This window comes from Armigeres subalbatus, chromosome 1 (genome assembly GCF_024139115.2).
Source record: "Armigeres subalbatus isolate Guangzhou_Male chromosome 1, GZ_Asu_2, whole genome shotgun sequence".
Taxonomy (NCBI): Eukaryota; Metazoa; Arthropoda; class Insecta; order Diptera; family Culicidae; genus Armigeres; species Armigeres subalbatus.
In genome coordinates, this window is record NC_085139.1 from 295,853,825 (window position 1) to 295,869,658 (window position 15,834).

General features: G+C 40.0%; 1 protein-coding gene across 1 annotated transcript in view; it reads right to left on the bottom strand.

Annotated features, from left to right (window-relative positions):
• Positions 1 to 15,453, bottom strand: part of LOC134207761 (uncharacterized) — a 51,011-nt gene extending 35,558 nt beyond the window's left edge. Inside the window, exons 1-2 of the mRNA XM_062683633.1 lie at positions 14,515 to 15,453; positions 11,355 to 11,816 (exon numbers count right to left, since the gene is read on the bottom strand). Coding sequence (XP_062539617.1) covers positions 11,355 to 11,816; positions 14,515 to 15,015 — 963 coding nt within the window. The 5' untranslated portion in view covers positions 15,016 to 15,453. The remainder of the gene's footprint in view (positions 1 to 11,354; positions 11,817 to 14,514) is intronic.
• Positions 15,454 to 15,834: the final 381 nt, after the last annotated feature.

Below are 15,834 nucleotides of genomic sequence, written 5' to 3' on the forward strand. Positions count from 1 at the left end.
TGCGAAGAAATTTTCAAATGAAATCCTGGAGGAAGTTCTAAGGTAAATTCTGAGGCAATTCTTAAAGTTCCCTTTTTGAAGGAATTTCTGTAATCATTTCCGGAGGATATTCCGATGAAATCTATGGAGAAATGTTTAAAGGAATCCTGGAGGAATTTTCTATGTGATTCCTGAAGTAATTTTTGATTGAATGGCTGAAGTAATTTCTGGGTGAACTTGCGAAGGAATTCCTGGAAGAATTTCTTCAGTAATTTACAACATTGTTTATGTGAGGCAACCAAATTTTTTTTAAATTGTTTTTCGCAATAATTACTTGTTTGAATCGATTATTTTGCTGCTAAAATCTATATATGGCAAGTTTGTTTTTACCTGGAAATTAATGTAAAACACCTGGAAAAAACCTGGAAAAATCAGGGAATTTTGTTTTTGCAGATGAGTAGACACCCTGATGACAGAAGAGGGCGCTTTTTTGTCATTCGCATTCTGTACTTGGTGATGGTCGGATGCAGTGGTATCGGTTGCAATGGATGCGATCACCAATTGCTTCGCTCGGAGTTCACGGCTAGAAGCCAATGATGGCTGAAGCAGTGGTGGTAGATGAAGAAAAATAATATTAGCCCAGAGAGATTTGCTTGCTCATCCACGGAAAGTGATTGGTTTCATAATCCACATGATACCGGGATGGGTACGAGTCATGGTATCTGACTGACCATATGTTAAATTGTGGTTGCATTTTAGATTAGAAAATTTCGCCGTATTACATCTTAAGGTCTGAGGGAAGGGTTTTCCGTTAAAAAAGCACGTGGTAGCACTCTCTGAGAGAGAAAATTGCCCAATTCAGCCCGCCAGAATGACGCTGTCAGTGTCGCCAAAATGATTTCATCATTATGCAGTTTACAATTGCTTGAGAATTTGCCGTAAACGAAGAACAAAAGGAATTGGCAACAATGCGGAAGAAATTTATCACTCATGCAGTGGTTCGGCGAGAGAACAGCAGCAGCGCCGACCAATCACGCAATGAGAAAATCAAAATAAACAAAAACCAGCTGGTTTTGGAAAATGAAAACATTAGCCGTTTCTAGAACAACATTAGAAAATATCGTGAGAGGATTTCTGTACAAGGTTTCCACAAAAGCTTTGAAAAGAATTTGGATGATAACAGTGGTGCTGGTGTAAGTGAGACAAATAAGACAAATAATACAAATAAGATAGATAAGACTAAGAAGAAAAATAAAGTAAGTTCCTAAAGAAATTCCTTCGGAAGTTCCTCCAGGAATTCGTTCGGAAGTTCCTCCAGCAAATCCCTCGGAAGTTCCTCCAGGAATTCCTTCATAAGTTCCTCCAGGAATTCCTTCAGAAGTTCCTCCAGAAATTCCTCCAGAAGTTCCTCCAGGAATTCCTTCGGAAGTTCCTCCAGGAATTCCTTCGGAAGCTCCTCCATGAATTCCTTCGGAAGTTCCTCCAGGAATTTCTACCGAATTTCCTTTCGCTCTCATCGCTCCTTTCCTGCCACAAGAAAATATGCTGTTGGCTGCTCTCCCGAAATGGTAACTTTTGTATGAAATTTAAAAAACTTGGTTGAAGTAGAAAGAGCTTCCTGCAAAATTTATTGCGGTGACATATACTTTTTATTACATCAAAATGATCGTTGGAAAAATTGGTTTTCATTTTCTGAGAAATTATATTATTAAACTTGACTTAGACTCGGAGTTTGGAGGTAAAGCATTAAATAATTTTTCGTTGACGTATTAGCAGTACCTATTCTTTTGTAGTGGGGTTACTGTTCCTTGACTTGTTTCATATTATTGTGATTTTTTCAGCAATAATCACGCATGCTAGCAAAAATAAGCAACGAAATTGGTGCTGTATTTCTTTGTTTGGAAAACGGGACCGTTCCCCTAAAATAACACATTTTGCCCAAGTCTGAAATTTTTATTAATAGAATTTTTATTCTTTAAATACTATCAGAAATCTAGAATTGCTCTACATTTGCTTGAATAAATAAGGGCTCAATAGTTGAAAAAAAACAATTCTGATTATATATTTAATTGTTAGTTTTATTTCCAGAAGTTTTGAATAAAGAAATTAATTCTACACAGCATGGAAGTCGTCGTTTCCAATATAAATACCTATAATCAAACTCCATAGATCCAAAAGTTAAAAGTTAAATGTAAATACGTTACATTTATACAAGTCCTACGTCTACTCGCGGTTATGTTAAAAACATTACCCATTGCTTTTTTTTTTTAGGCGAAACGAAGTTTGTCGGGTCTGCTAATGGATATATAAAACTCGAAAGTCTTATGTATCTGAAGCTCTTATGTTTTTAACGTACCACGACATTTCTAGATTTTTATGTCAGAGCTGTTTAAGTCGTCACTGGATGTATTGAAATAGCTGTTTGGTAGGCCAACTTGCGGTCAGTTGAACAAATACAATAACTTTTTTTTGTGAACTGTAAGAATAGAAAAAAGTTAGCCCCCCCTAGAATTTTTCCTTAGTTACGCCAATGGAGCGAGCATATAGCCTTTACGTATACTTTGTATACGAGAAAGGCAAAAAAAAGGTAGACAAGGAGTTTGAACATAGTAGTCGGAGGCATTGGTTGTGTTTTTTTGCTGTGCTGTCGTTTTTTTTCATTAAATTTTAAAAGAGCAAAAGTTTTGACATCCGATATCATGTATCGTAGATTTCAGGTGAAATGCAATGAAGCAATGGATTGGTGTGACGTTTATCAAGAGACCCGACGACGATGTGGATCAAGAATGAGAGATGCATGCTAGATCCTAGATAACGAAAACCTACAATATCATGAAAGGATGGGGCATGACAAAGTACGACGGTGGATCTCCATTATAATCAACAACGGATCCACAAGTTCTACCCAGTGCTCTCCGAGAACTGGCATTTAACAGCTAAGTGATTACGGTAAGATGCGCGGCTACAAAGCAAGACCATGCTGAGGGTGGCTGGCTTCGATTCCCGGTGCCGGTCTAGGCAATTCTCGGATTGGAAATTGTCTCGACTTCCCTGGGCATAAAAGTATCATCGTGTTAGCTTCATGATATACGAATGCAGAAATGGTAACTTGGCTTAGAAACCTCGCAGTTAATAACTGTGGAAGTGCTTAATGAACACTAAGCTGCGAGGCGGCAATGTCCCAGTGGGGGATGTAATGCCAATGAAGAAGAAGTGATTACTACCTTAGCTTAGCTTAGCTTTGACTGACTACACATATCTATGGTTGCTACTCCGTGATTGACCAGAATCAGTGAAATTGCACAAAGAATCAACTGAATGATTGACTGGGATTGTTCAAGCATTCTCAGTGTGCAAGTTTCAGTGACTCTAAAATTCAAATGATCAATAACGGCGCCGGCCACGTCCTTGTAGTCAGTTAGGAAGAAGGAAGGAATATTAGTAGGTGGTTTTGCTATTTGAAGACCGTGTTTACCTCTGCGTCTCCACAAAACCACAGGAAGGATTATCAGTTAATTGGTAGGCATCGTTGGATCTGGATTCACTCTGATAAGCGATACGACCGTGTCATTCTTTATACACAGTGATTTTACCTAGCCATGAATCGGGCGCGAAAAGTAGTACAAACTAACTACCGGCCTACCGGGCGCGCAATGCAGAACACAATATTTCGACCGATCGCGCGATCATCGTTCTGCTGTCCGAAACAAGAGAAATCTCGCACTGAACTGATTTTTATTACCGGCCGCGCAATGCAGAACACAATATTTCGTCCGATCGCGCCATCGTTCTGCTGTCCGAAACAAGAGAAATCTCGCACTGAACTGATTTTTATTACCGGCCGCGCAAAGCAGAACACAATTCGTCCGATCGCGCCATCGTTCTGCTGTCCGAAACAAGAGAAATCTCGCACTGAACTGATTTTTATTACCGGCCGCGCAAAGCAGAACACAATATTTCGTCCGATCGCGCCATCGTTCTGCTGTCTGAAACAGGAGAAATCTCGCACTGAACTGATTTTTATGACCGGCCGCGCAAAGCAGAACACAATTCGTCCGATCGCGCCATCGTTCTGCTGTCCGAAACAAGAGAAATCTCGCACTGAGCCAATGAAGAAGAAGTGATTACTTTTATTTAATTTGTTTTTTAGTTGATTTTCTTATAGAATATTGGAAATGGCCCATTTTGAAACCCTCTCCATTTCTTCATTTCAACACAATTATTATGGACGGAAGACTGAAAGTGTACTCTTTCGGAGACATATGTGCTTTTTTGCGGGGGTGTGGGACTGCCCACAGGGGTAGTAGGATTAGATGCATAAAAGCAAAATTTTCACACATTTTTCCCGTTGTTATTCATATAAATTAATCATTTGTGAAGCATAGTTACACATAATATTTGTACCTTTTTGTGCGTGAAACCGTTATCCTACAAAAGGCCGTATTTTGGAGTCATAATTGAGTAGTTTATAGTCAAAGGAGAATACTTTAGTGTCTTCTGTGTGGAACCTTTTTTATTGCAGTGTAGGGGATCGGAATAAATCACCCTGCTTATCTATGTGTAACGATTATGGCTAAATTGGAATTTTAGAAAGATCTTGGCTCAAAGAAAATTTCATTCTATTTTTCGCTGATGAATTTTAATGTTGATGACATTTGAAGACATTTTTACTCGACTGTGAAGACATTCGAAAATATCACCTGGCATCCCTGATATCGTACGGTGTTTCAACTGTTTCCGATTGTCTAACGAGGAACGAACGCGAAAATGTGGAGGTCTCTATAATTCATACATATATTTTTTGACGAGTTTGATATTTATATGAATGCAGATTCTGTTTTTTTCTGCAGGATCATAAGCCATAAGTACACGTTTTTTTTCACTTTTTTTGGTATTATACATTTAATATCTTATCAGAATTCTCAGTGTAAGTCAATAAATGGATGACAGCCACATTTGCCTCTCATTCTTCGAGATGATCCTGTATATTGGATTTCGTGTAATTTTTTTTTGTGGGATTGAAAGACTGCAATCCGAGTTGCGAGGTACAAATTATCTATGTTTCTATAAGTGTTCTCCGCGTTTCGAGAAGACCGCGATTCGTTTGTACTCCGAGATCAATATATTCAAGTACTGAAATGCAAATGGTTCGTGTTAATATGTAAAAACCGTCCGAGGTCCGAAAGGCAAATTTTCTGACGTTCGAAATGAAAAATTGTTCGAGTTTCGTGAAATAATTGTTCTAGTATAGATTTAATTATCGCTAAGATATTGATAATTTTTCCTCGCGTTGGATGAATATAAAACAATCACGATAGCTGATTATCGCGGACAGTACAGCGCTACCGGAGCGATTGATTGTCTGCCCTTACGTTGGGTGAATAAAAACACAACAAAATACGTTGTAACAGATCTATACTTTGTTCTCGCGTCAACATTAACATGCTAGTTACTTGGATTACATCACTTACCAAGGTGAATCCTGATCTAAGTAATAACACTTCCTTTCCCTACTTACAATACTCCTTCCCGTAACAACCGTAGAGATGCAGACGATTCGTCGACCTCTGAAACAACGGTTGTAACACTAACATTCCTTCCCTTCCCTAGATGATCGTAAGGACGTGGCCGGCGCCGTTATTGACCCGTTAAAAGTTGAGCTTTCGGAACGTGCACATTGAGGATGGAGTTCTAATCCCAAGTCCCATCTGTTGGTTCCCTGTGCAATTCCGCTAGTTCTGGTCAATCACGGAGTAGCAACTACAAATTGTACGGTCATCTCATGCTCATGCTCGCTCATGCTCATGCTCAAAGGCAAAAAAAGGTAGACAAATTGAACTCACGGACCGGAACCATCGGCGAAAACCACTGCGACGTAAAGTGACTATAGCGATTGGAAACTCGGTTCGTGGAACTGCAAATCTCTCAACTTCATCGGGAGCACACGCATACTCGCCGATGTGCTCAAGGACCGTGGATTCGGCATCATAGCGCTGCAGGAGGTTTGTTGGAAGGGATCAATGGTGCGAATGTTTAGAGGTAATTATACCATCTACCAGAGCTGCGGCAACACACACGAGCTAGGAACAGCTTTCATAGTGATGGGCGATATGCAAAGGCGCGTGATCTGGTGGTGGCCGATCAATGAAAGAATGCGCAGGTTGAGGATCAAAGGCTGGTTCTTCAACTTCAGCATAATCAGCGTCCATAGCCCAAACTCCGGAAGCACTGATGATGATAAGGACGCATTCTACGCGCAGTTGGAACGTGAGTACGACAGCTTCTCAATCCACGACGTCAAAACCATCATAGGAGATTTGAACGCTCAGGTTGGCCAAGAGGAGGAGTTTAGACCGACTATTGGGAAGTTCAGCGTTCACCGGAAACAGCCTACGACTAATTGATTTTGCCTCCTCTAAGAATATGGCCATTCGCAGCACCTACTTCCAACACAGACTCTCGATACACCTGGAGATCACCACTGCAGACAGAATCACAAATCGACCACGTTCTGATTGATGGACGGCACTTCTCCGACATTATCGACGTCAGGACATATCGTGGCACTAACAGCGACTCTGACCACTATCTGGTGATGGTTGAACTGCGCCCAAAACTATCCGTCATCAACAATGTTCGGTACCGACGACCGCCACTGCATACGCGCAGCATCTCGAGGCAGCGTTGCCGGAAGAGAGTGAGCTCGATGGGGCCCCTCCTGAGGACTGCTGGAATACAGTCAAAGCAGCCATTAACGACGCAGCGGAGAACAACGTCGGGTATATGGGACGAAGTCGACGGAACGATTGGTTCGACTAGGAGACAGATTCTGGAGGAGAAGGACGCAGTGCGGGCGGTCGCGCTGGAGCAAGGTACCCGGCAGAACGTGGAACGTTATAGACGAAAGCGGAGACAGCAGACCCGCCTTTTTCAGGAGAAAATACGCCTCCTGGAAGAAGCGGAGTGCGAGGAGATCCCAGTTTGTAAACCGTATAAAAAGTAAGAACCTAATTTAAGACAATATGCATGTTATTCATTAAAACTGTTAAATGTCAGATGAGTTGTAAATAAACAACTTTTACACTACACATAGGGTATCTGTTCCCATATTAATAACAGCCCGTATATTAATCTCAACCGTCGATAAACCAAATAAAAAATCAATTTAATTACAATTTCTCACATCGTATGTACACAATAATGGATGGAACACATTCTTGAATGTTTCGAATATTATTCAAGATTTTCTTAAAGTATTTTTTTAATGCACAAGAATCAAATAATTAAAAGATAAAATTATTATGCTCTTTTATTTTCATTTTCCTACCTCTGAACTGTTGGTTTGATGCACTGCTCGATTGCTACTAGCAGATTCATCCGTTTTCACGTTGATGTTTTCCACTCAATTTCAAGCTAACACAAGTGTATTTTTTCGAAATTCACTTCACAACACATAAAGCACATCACATTTTCACTAAACATATAATTATATTTGAAAAACTAACGCGATTTCCTATAGTTTGATATAGGTTTATTTCCAACAACGTCTCAATTATCCTTGCCCGTATTCCAAACTGTTTACATGCCTTGCAGTACTCTCAAGGGTTGCCGACTTAGATTTTTATTTCAAAAATGCTTGAATAAACGATTACTGTGAATTTCAACTCTTATGGTTGTAAATTAAGGTATAACGAAAAGATAATCTACGACAAACATAAAATTTAACTGATAAGTTGAAAAACTACAACAAAAACTGCAATTTCGTAATTATATTATTATATTCGGCATCACTGCAATCATATCGTTACGTATACACACAAGTAATAGTGTGCGTATTTTATGTTGGAAACAGTATTATTGATATAGGTACAGGCATAGGATTAACTATTCTTGAATGTTATTGAAATAGGTGCATGGCGGTGATGATGTTTTTCAGATAAATACTTTTAAAATGTGATAATAATTTCATTTTTGAAGTCACCAAATTGTTTTCTATTAAAAATTACGTGGCCGAGCATCATTATTCTCATGTTTCTTGATTATTGGGTGAGAAATCAATGCATTTTATATGCGCATTGCCTTATTATTATTGATATAGGAACAGATACCCTATTGCAGTTTGCGTTGAGTTCGCCAAATGCACGAAGTTGCAGCAAACATGCTAAAGATCTTGCATACAGTGTTGCTGACTATTTTATCTTTCAAGAAGATTATGTTATAATCGAAGTCGTAATGATTTGTCATTCTATTTAAGCCAAATATAATGAGCTCTTATTCCACATTCAAGATATTGTGATAGAAAGTTATTTTTTTACAGAAAAGTATGATAAAACTAATAAATAAAGTGCCAATGTTCGACATTGAGATTCTCACGTCCGAATGTGTGAGTGGCGATAAAAGGAAAACAAACACCCCAGCTGGTGCAACTCAGCAAAGCTTGGGTAAAAATGAGTATATTTCCATATATTTTTTGACTCTTTTGATATCATTGTGATGCCCCGATCATTTTTGAGGTTATGAGCAGAAGGAAAACAAACATGTTTTTACACATGACGAATCGCACATTAGTGTGCGAGCGCTAAACGTCACTCATCTCTATACCTCCCCTGAAAAGTAAGTAAAATATGTTAGCACCACTGCTCCGATGTACACATCAAACTAAAACTAACGTGAATCCAATGAATAACACGCCTAAAACAGACGAATCAGCATGAATTTTGACAGCTCGTTCCTGTGCAAGTTGCTTGCAGGTTGTCTGCAATGCTAATTTTATTTGCAAATGGCAATAATTTTTGGTTTAAATTTACAATTGTGTCATGTGTAGAACCTAATATTTGCATTATATTACGATTCTCATTGCACTAAGAGGTTTACGTATGATATGGAAATGCTAATATCATCTTCCAAACTTAGACGTAAGGTACCCCGGGGCAAGTGGGACCTAAAAAAACGCTAGTTCAGCAAAATTGTTAACGCATACTTAGAAAACAGGTTATTTCAGAACATTAACCACTGATACATCATTATATGCTTCCATTGTTGAAGTGTAGAGGTGTTGGAAGCCATTTATTCAATTACAAAAATATTGGTAGTGCAAGAAATAAATTTACCTTCAGGACCCACTTACCCCTTCAAACGGGGCAAGTGGGACCTATTCTGTTTTCTACTGTCGAACGAAACTAATTTGAGGAATGTAGATATACTGTTCATATTATTTCTGAGTATTAGTATTTTTTATTCACTTTTTGTATGAATAAATATTTCTCTTTTTAGAACACAAATTATTACATAAATCAATACTTCAGAAAAAACATTTCTTTTTCAGGCGATGCGCAGCGTTTTTAATTTATAACAGAAAAAAATACTAATTTATGTGTTAACAACCACTTTATTTATCTGAACATCTGATGCAAAGTTTGAAAATAACAAAATATAAGACAAATCCTGTTGACCTATCGTAGAATAAATAGATTATTTGTACTGTAAACGGAAGAATGTCGCATAGTTTTAGCCATTGCTCTTCTTCATGCGGGAGATAATTTTCAGAATGTAAATTACACATTTGGTAAATAACTATACAATGCTTTTTAACAACGAAATCAAACTGCAACTGATTCAGATCTATAAGATATATGAATGGCGAAGTTATTTTTCACTAGACAATCATCTGAAAAACAATTAAAACAGCTTTATTGAAAATGTTGTTCAAATATGTCCCACTTGCCCCATGTATGTTAAAAGTCAAGGGCAAATGAAAATGGCAGATTTTGGCTTTAATTAAAATTTTTAAATCGTTTTCGATGTCACACAATTATTTAATTGCTCAAAATATTCATTTTCCACATCAATGATAAATTTAGAAACGACTATTTAGTTGGAAATCCATGGAATTAAAATAAAAGTAATAGATTTCCCCGGTAGTTTAAAGTCATGATCAAGCAATAGCATTAGTATGGTGCCTCAAATGGTTTTGATTCCAAATATTTTCGTGTCGGGTGAATTCGTTTATAGTTCTGCTTCATCTTCCTAGAACATTGTTACCATTAAAAACGTTCATCAATTCATCTGCAGTCATAGTACCCACTTACCCCGTATTTTCACTTGCCCCGGGGTACCTTACATGTTCATGATAGAATTAGAGGCAAGTGGCCAGCCAGGGGAGATATATCCGCTTCCACACTGATATTCTTCCCCCCCCCCCCTTCATACGGGAGCTTGGCAGAAGGAAGGTCGTGTGATATGTGCCATCACAAATATTGCTCTCCGCTCGCTTTCAAATCGACTTCTATAAAAACATTCTTCATGCCTGCCGTATCCTAACGGAACTATCAATTCTATACTTTCGCCTCTAATTTTATCATGAACATGTGCATCTAAGTTTGGAAGATGATATTAGCATTTCCATATCATTGTAAATCGTTTAACTTCACATAGAAGTAACACACTCAAAATCATTAATTTAGGTTTACGTATACGTAAACTATAGTTTATAAACTATATACTTTATAAACTATATACTTTATAAACTATATACGTAAACTATAGTTTACGCCGAGCGGTCGTGTCTTGTACACAACCCTTCTGATTTTTTTTTGTTTCGTGATTGTTGCTTCTAGTTCAAATTGCAAGTCATCCTTCACGCAAAACTAAAAGTATGATCTTTGGCGAGAGAATGGGACTCCCCACAAAAGGAGTAAAAATGGATGCATAAAAAGCATAAGTTTTACACCTTTTTCAGTTTTAATGCATAAAAGTTAATCATTTGCAACTAGAAGATAGTCATAATTGTGCATAGTATTTATTCCTTTTTGTGTGTAGTCTCATTCTCCCACAAAAGAGCGTACTTTAAAGTCATAATTGAATACTTTATAGTCAAAATAGCATACTTCATGTGTAAACTTTTTTTTAGCAGTGTTTATCACATTAAACCTTTAAGTTATCCCCCCTATGACATCACGCGCGAGACATTGTTTATCAGTAGGAGCCGCATTCGATATATCTAGGAACTTTTTTCAAACATGCGTAATTGATTGTGGCCTCGATTTTTGTAATGGCGATTGTGCTCTTCATTCAAACTATGTTGGTCAACTATTATGTATCCAACAGAAATAATAGATCGATATCTACAGTAGTAGCTACAGTTGAACAAAATATGCTGGATAGAGAGCGTTTGAGTCGTTTTAAATTTCTAGATCAAATACAGTTACGCCTATTTGACAAAAGTTCCTAGATATGTATTTAAGTTATCTCATGCCGGCAAATTCATGCTTCGACGTAGTGGGTGGCTTGTCAGCAATGCAATGATAACAAAAACATTCATTCCAGAAGAAAGCTACCAAGCTTATCCGTTCTTATCGGCTTACAACAGCACTCACCTTATCTTTCGTCATGAAGCGAATCGCTTCTTCCAGCGGAATTTTAGCGCAATTTCCGTCCTTCAAAAAGTCCGCATCGTTTTCCGAATGGCACGCAAATCGCTGAACCAATAGCTTGGAACTGTCCATCGGCGAGTACAGTTCCAGCTCGAACGCAAACCGTTGGCTGGTACGCACTTCCTTGGAGCCGCAAATCACCGTCCAGATCGTTCGCCGGCTGTTTTGATCGTAGATCTGATAGACGTTGAAGTACTGACCGTACGCGCGAATCACGTAGTAGGCGATGACCGATTGCAGTGCGATGCACCGCTGGCTGTCGGACGCGTAGTCCCACGTGAGCACGATGTCCGGCGAGTTGTACACCTTGTCCTGGTGCTCGGTTACGCAATGGCCAATCCAGTCCTTCTCGCAACCGACCCACGAGCAGTTCTCCCACACTTTGCCCATGAAGCAATCGATTTGCTGTGGAAGGGGAAAATGAAAATTTATTTAGATGAGAGTCTTCTCCAGTAACCTAAGCCAAGGATTGCCAATTCGGATACGGCAAGTTCTATTTGCACAGGAGAAAAATGTTCAATATCCTGGATCCAACTGCAATGGCAGTGGTTGGTTCCTAGAAGTTATGCCTACTGCTCATGATGTTCAGTATCATGGTCGTCAGCACTTATACATAAAATTTATACATTATTTAATAATGTTGGGGTATAAATGGATTGAAATGACTTTTTTCAGACATAAGTAGGGGAGAAGGTTCGGTTGTGCGCACCGTTCGGTTATGGGCACCCCTACACTGAGAAAAATTTTATAGTAGAAACTACCATTTTAGGGGTAATATTGAGAACAGTACCGACGTTTTTCAACCGATGTGCCAATCGTCTTAAAATAACTAAAATATGCTCTATTTTACGATAAAAATAGTATATTCAACCGCTTACATGGTTATTCTTACTTCAAATATAGTAAAAATGTGTGGTAAAATTAACTATTTTGTTTGAGTCTATGCTAAATAACAATTTTTGTGGTAAAATTGAAAATAATATTAGTCAGATTTACTACATTTATGATGAAATTAAGCGATTTGTCCCTTCGGTTGAAAAACGTCGGTACTGTTCTTAATTTTACCACAAAATTGTAATTTCTACTACAAAGTTTTTTTCAGTGTACGTATTTTTTGACAGATAACAGATGCTGTCATTCTGACAACCGTTATTAGTTTGCTATCCAGTTTTCCACGAGCGGTAATGGCCGCCACCTTGCCTGCGGGTTAGTCTCTGATTTGACGTTTGTGGAGGTTAACTTCAACCACCGCTCCGAGCATTCTGACCAATGTTGCATATAAGAAGGTGCTGATGTAGTGAATTTAACCCTTTTGGTATACCACATTGATCAAAATTCTCGGAACGGTGGGTGTAGTTGACTTCCACAAACGTCAAATCAGAGACTAACCCACAGGCAAGGTGGCGGCCATTACCGATCGTGAAAAACTCGATTGTAACATGATGTTTTGGGCTCAATATCAAACCGGATGGGGATCTCTACTTTGAACTAGGGATTTTTTTTATACAAAAAAAAAACAAAACGCTAGTTTTTTTTGGCCTTTTTCAAAGTGTTATAAATAAAAGTACACGGCAAATGCTGGGTAAAGCGTACCACCCACCCGTACCACCCTACCTCCCCATGGTGCTGGCCAGGATACGAGCAACCTTAGGGAAGATCGGGTAACCAACCCCGGACAGCAGACCCGCCTTTTTCAGGAAAAGAAACGCCGCCTAGAAAAGCGTAGTGCGAGGATATGGAACAGCTGTGCCGTTCTCAAGAAACACGCAAGTTCTATCAGAAGCTCAACGTATCCCGCAAAGGCTTTGTACCGCGAAAGCCGAAATGTGCCGGGATAAGAATGGGAGCATCTTGACGGACGCACGTGTGGTGATCGAAAGCTGGAAGCAGCACTACGAGAAACATTTGAATGGCGCTGAGAGTACAGGCAGTGACTACGATGACTACGCAGTTCAGCGGACGATGGAAGCCAACCATCGCCCACCTTGAGGGAAGTTAAGGATGGTATCAGAGCTGAGCTCATCAAGATGGGCCCGGAAAAGCTGGCTACTTGCCTGCACAAACTGATTGTCAGAATCTGGGAAACTGAACAGCTACCGGAGGAGTGGAAGGAAGGGGTTATATGCCCCATCTACAAGAAAGGCGACAAACTGGAGTGTGAGAACTTTCGAGCGATCACCATCCTTAATGCCGCCTACAAAGTGATATCCCAGATCATCTTCCGACTTCTGTCATCATTTGTGAATGAGTTCGTGGGAAGTTATCAAGCCGGCTTCATTGACGATAGCTCGACAACGGATGTTGTCTTTACTGTACGGCAAATCCTTCAAAAATGCCGTGAATACCAGGTCCATCTGTTCATAGATTTCAAGGCGACATACGACAGTATAGACCGCGTAGAGTTATGGAAAATTATGGACGAGAACAGCTTCCCTGGGAAGCTTACCAGACTGATCAAAGCAACGGTGGATGATGTGCAAAACTGTGTGAAGATTTCGGGCGAACACTCCAGCTCGTTCGAGGACTTAGACAAGATGATGGACTTTCGTGCCTGTTGTTCAACATTGCGCTAGAAGGTGTCATGCGGAGAGTCGGGTGTAACAGCCAGGGTACGATTTTCAACAGATCCAGTCAATTTATTTGTTTCGCGGATGACATAGACATTGTTGGCCTCATTTAATTCAATTTTTACATTAGGGGAAGTGCACCGGTTTTGGCCAACTTAGTGCCTAATTTGGCCAACCCTGAAAAATACATATTTTTCCCAAATAATCGATCAGTTCAAAGCAGCGTTGGAGCGTGAAGGATATATCTCTTGTTGAAACTAATAAAACCCTTGCGAATAGCTTTATTTTTGGAGTTATTCGCAAAATTGGCCAAATTAGGAACATGGCCAAAACCGGTACAGTTTCCCTATTTCCATTTAGATCGCTCCCTTTTACCCCAAGTGTGAGCACAGCATACTTTAGCATGGGCCTGCTTTGTAACCGCTGTTATTACCCCTTTAGTACAGAAAACACCATTAACTAGTTGCGGAAAATATTAGGAATTCCGATGTTACCTTCACAGTTAGCCACGACGCCTTCATTTATCCACAACTTACCTTAAATCCACAACGATCCTTGTGCCACCAGAGGAGCTCGAGTGGCAATCGCGCCGTACAGCCACGCGCCGCATGGTTGCACGGGAACTGCACCTTGCCTGCGATCGCTTCCAGTGTGTAGTTTCGCATGTCGGTCAGCTTCTTCCGGCAGAGCGGACAAGCGCTGATCCGGCTGAAGCATTGCGAGCAAATGCTGTGCCCAGTTTGGCACAGATAAATCGGCCCGTACAACGCCTGGGCACATCCCGGACACTTCAGCTCACTGACGAGGCTGTCGTAGTGGTGCAGGGTGATGCTGAAATGCGCATCACTGTAGATGACGGATCGCTGTTTGTCGCTCAGCGACGTTTTCGAATCCTGACGAACGGTGTTCGGCTCCTTGGAGCGGGCTGTCGTCGAGGTTCTATCGGAACTACTGATTGGGGAGGCTTTCTCGTACCGCTCCAAAGCCCGAACCGTCACCAAAGTGGGCTCTGCTGGTTCTTGCTCGATGGTGGACATTTTGGCGTTGTTCTGCTGAGTCCGGCGGTGTCAGTTCTAATTGGAAGTGATGACTGCGGCCGTTTGTAGTTCGTTCGGAAGACTAGCACCGATTGTCTGGCTTATCTTATCACAAACCGCATGTATCAGTTGAATGGATTTTGCGGACTTTTTAATTTTAGAGAGAGCTGATGCAGAAAGATAACACACGCGGGTGTTTAAACTTCGGCTCGTTTGCTTCAAAGGGGACGAGTGGGTTTGATCGATTTTATGGCACTGACCGACTAACTGCACTGTTTCCTCCAGTCGTTGTGTCAGCTGATTCGTGGATAAGCTCATTGGTGTCCAGAAGGAGGATTGTAGAATTATTTGAACTTGAATAGAGACGAGCGAAACCTTCACGACAAATGGCACACGCCGTAGCACGAGGTCGTATGTCGGCTATTGAGAATAATAGGATTTGCGTTGGATAACAGTTTTTACAACTGAACTACCTACCTACCCGTTTGCTTTCGTGTATAATGGGTATGTGAATAGTTACTTTGTACGTGTTGACTCAATTTTACTGGAAAAAGGTCGTGGTTTCATTTTTATTCCTTATATTACATGCCTATCCTATGGATTTATTTTACACGGAGTCTATATGGGATAATATTTAATTAATTAGCCGATCAGTACGCGCTCGGTCCTATAACGCTCATGCAGGCTCGTTAGTGCTGTGTACAGCGAGTGATGTTTTTTTCCTTTAGTGTTGTACACTCAACCCTAGGAAGCCAATGAAAATGACATTTTCGAATTTCAAAAAACGACATTGCTCACAAGTTTCATTACCCCAAAATA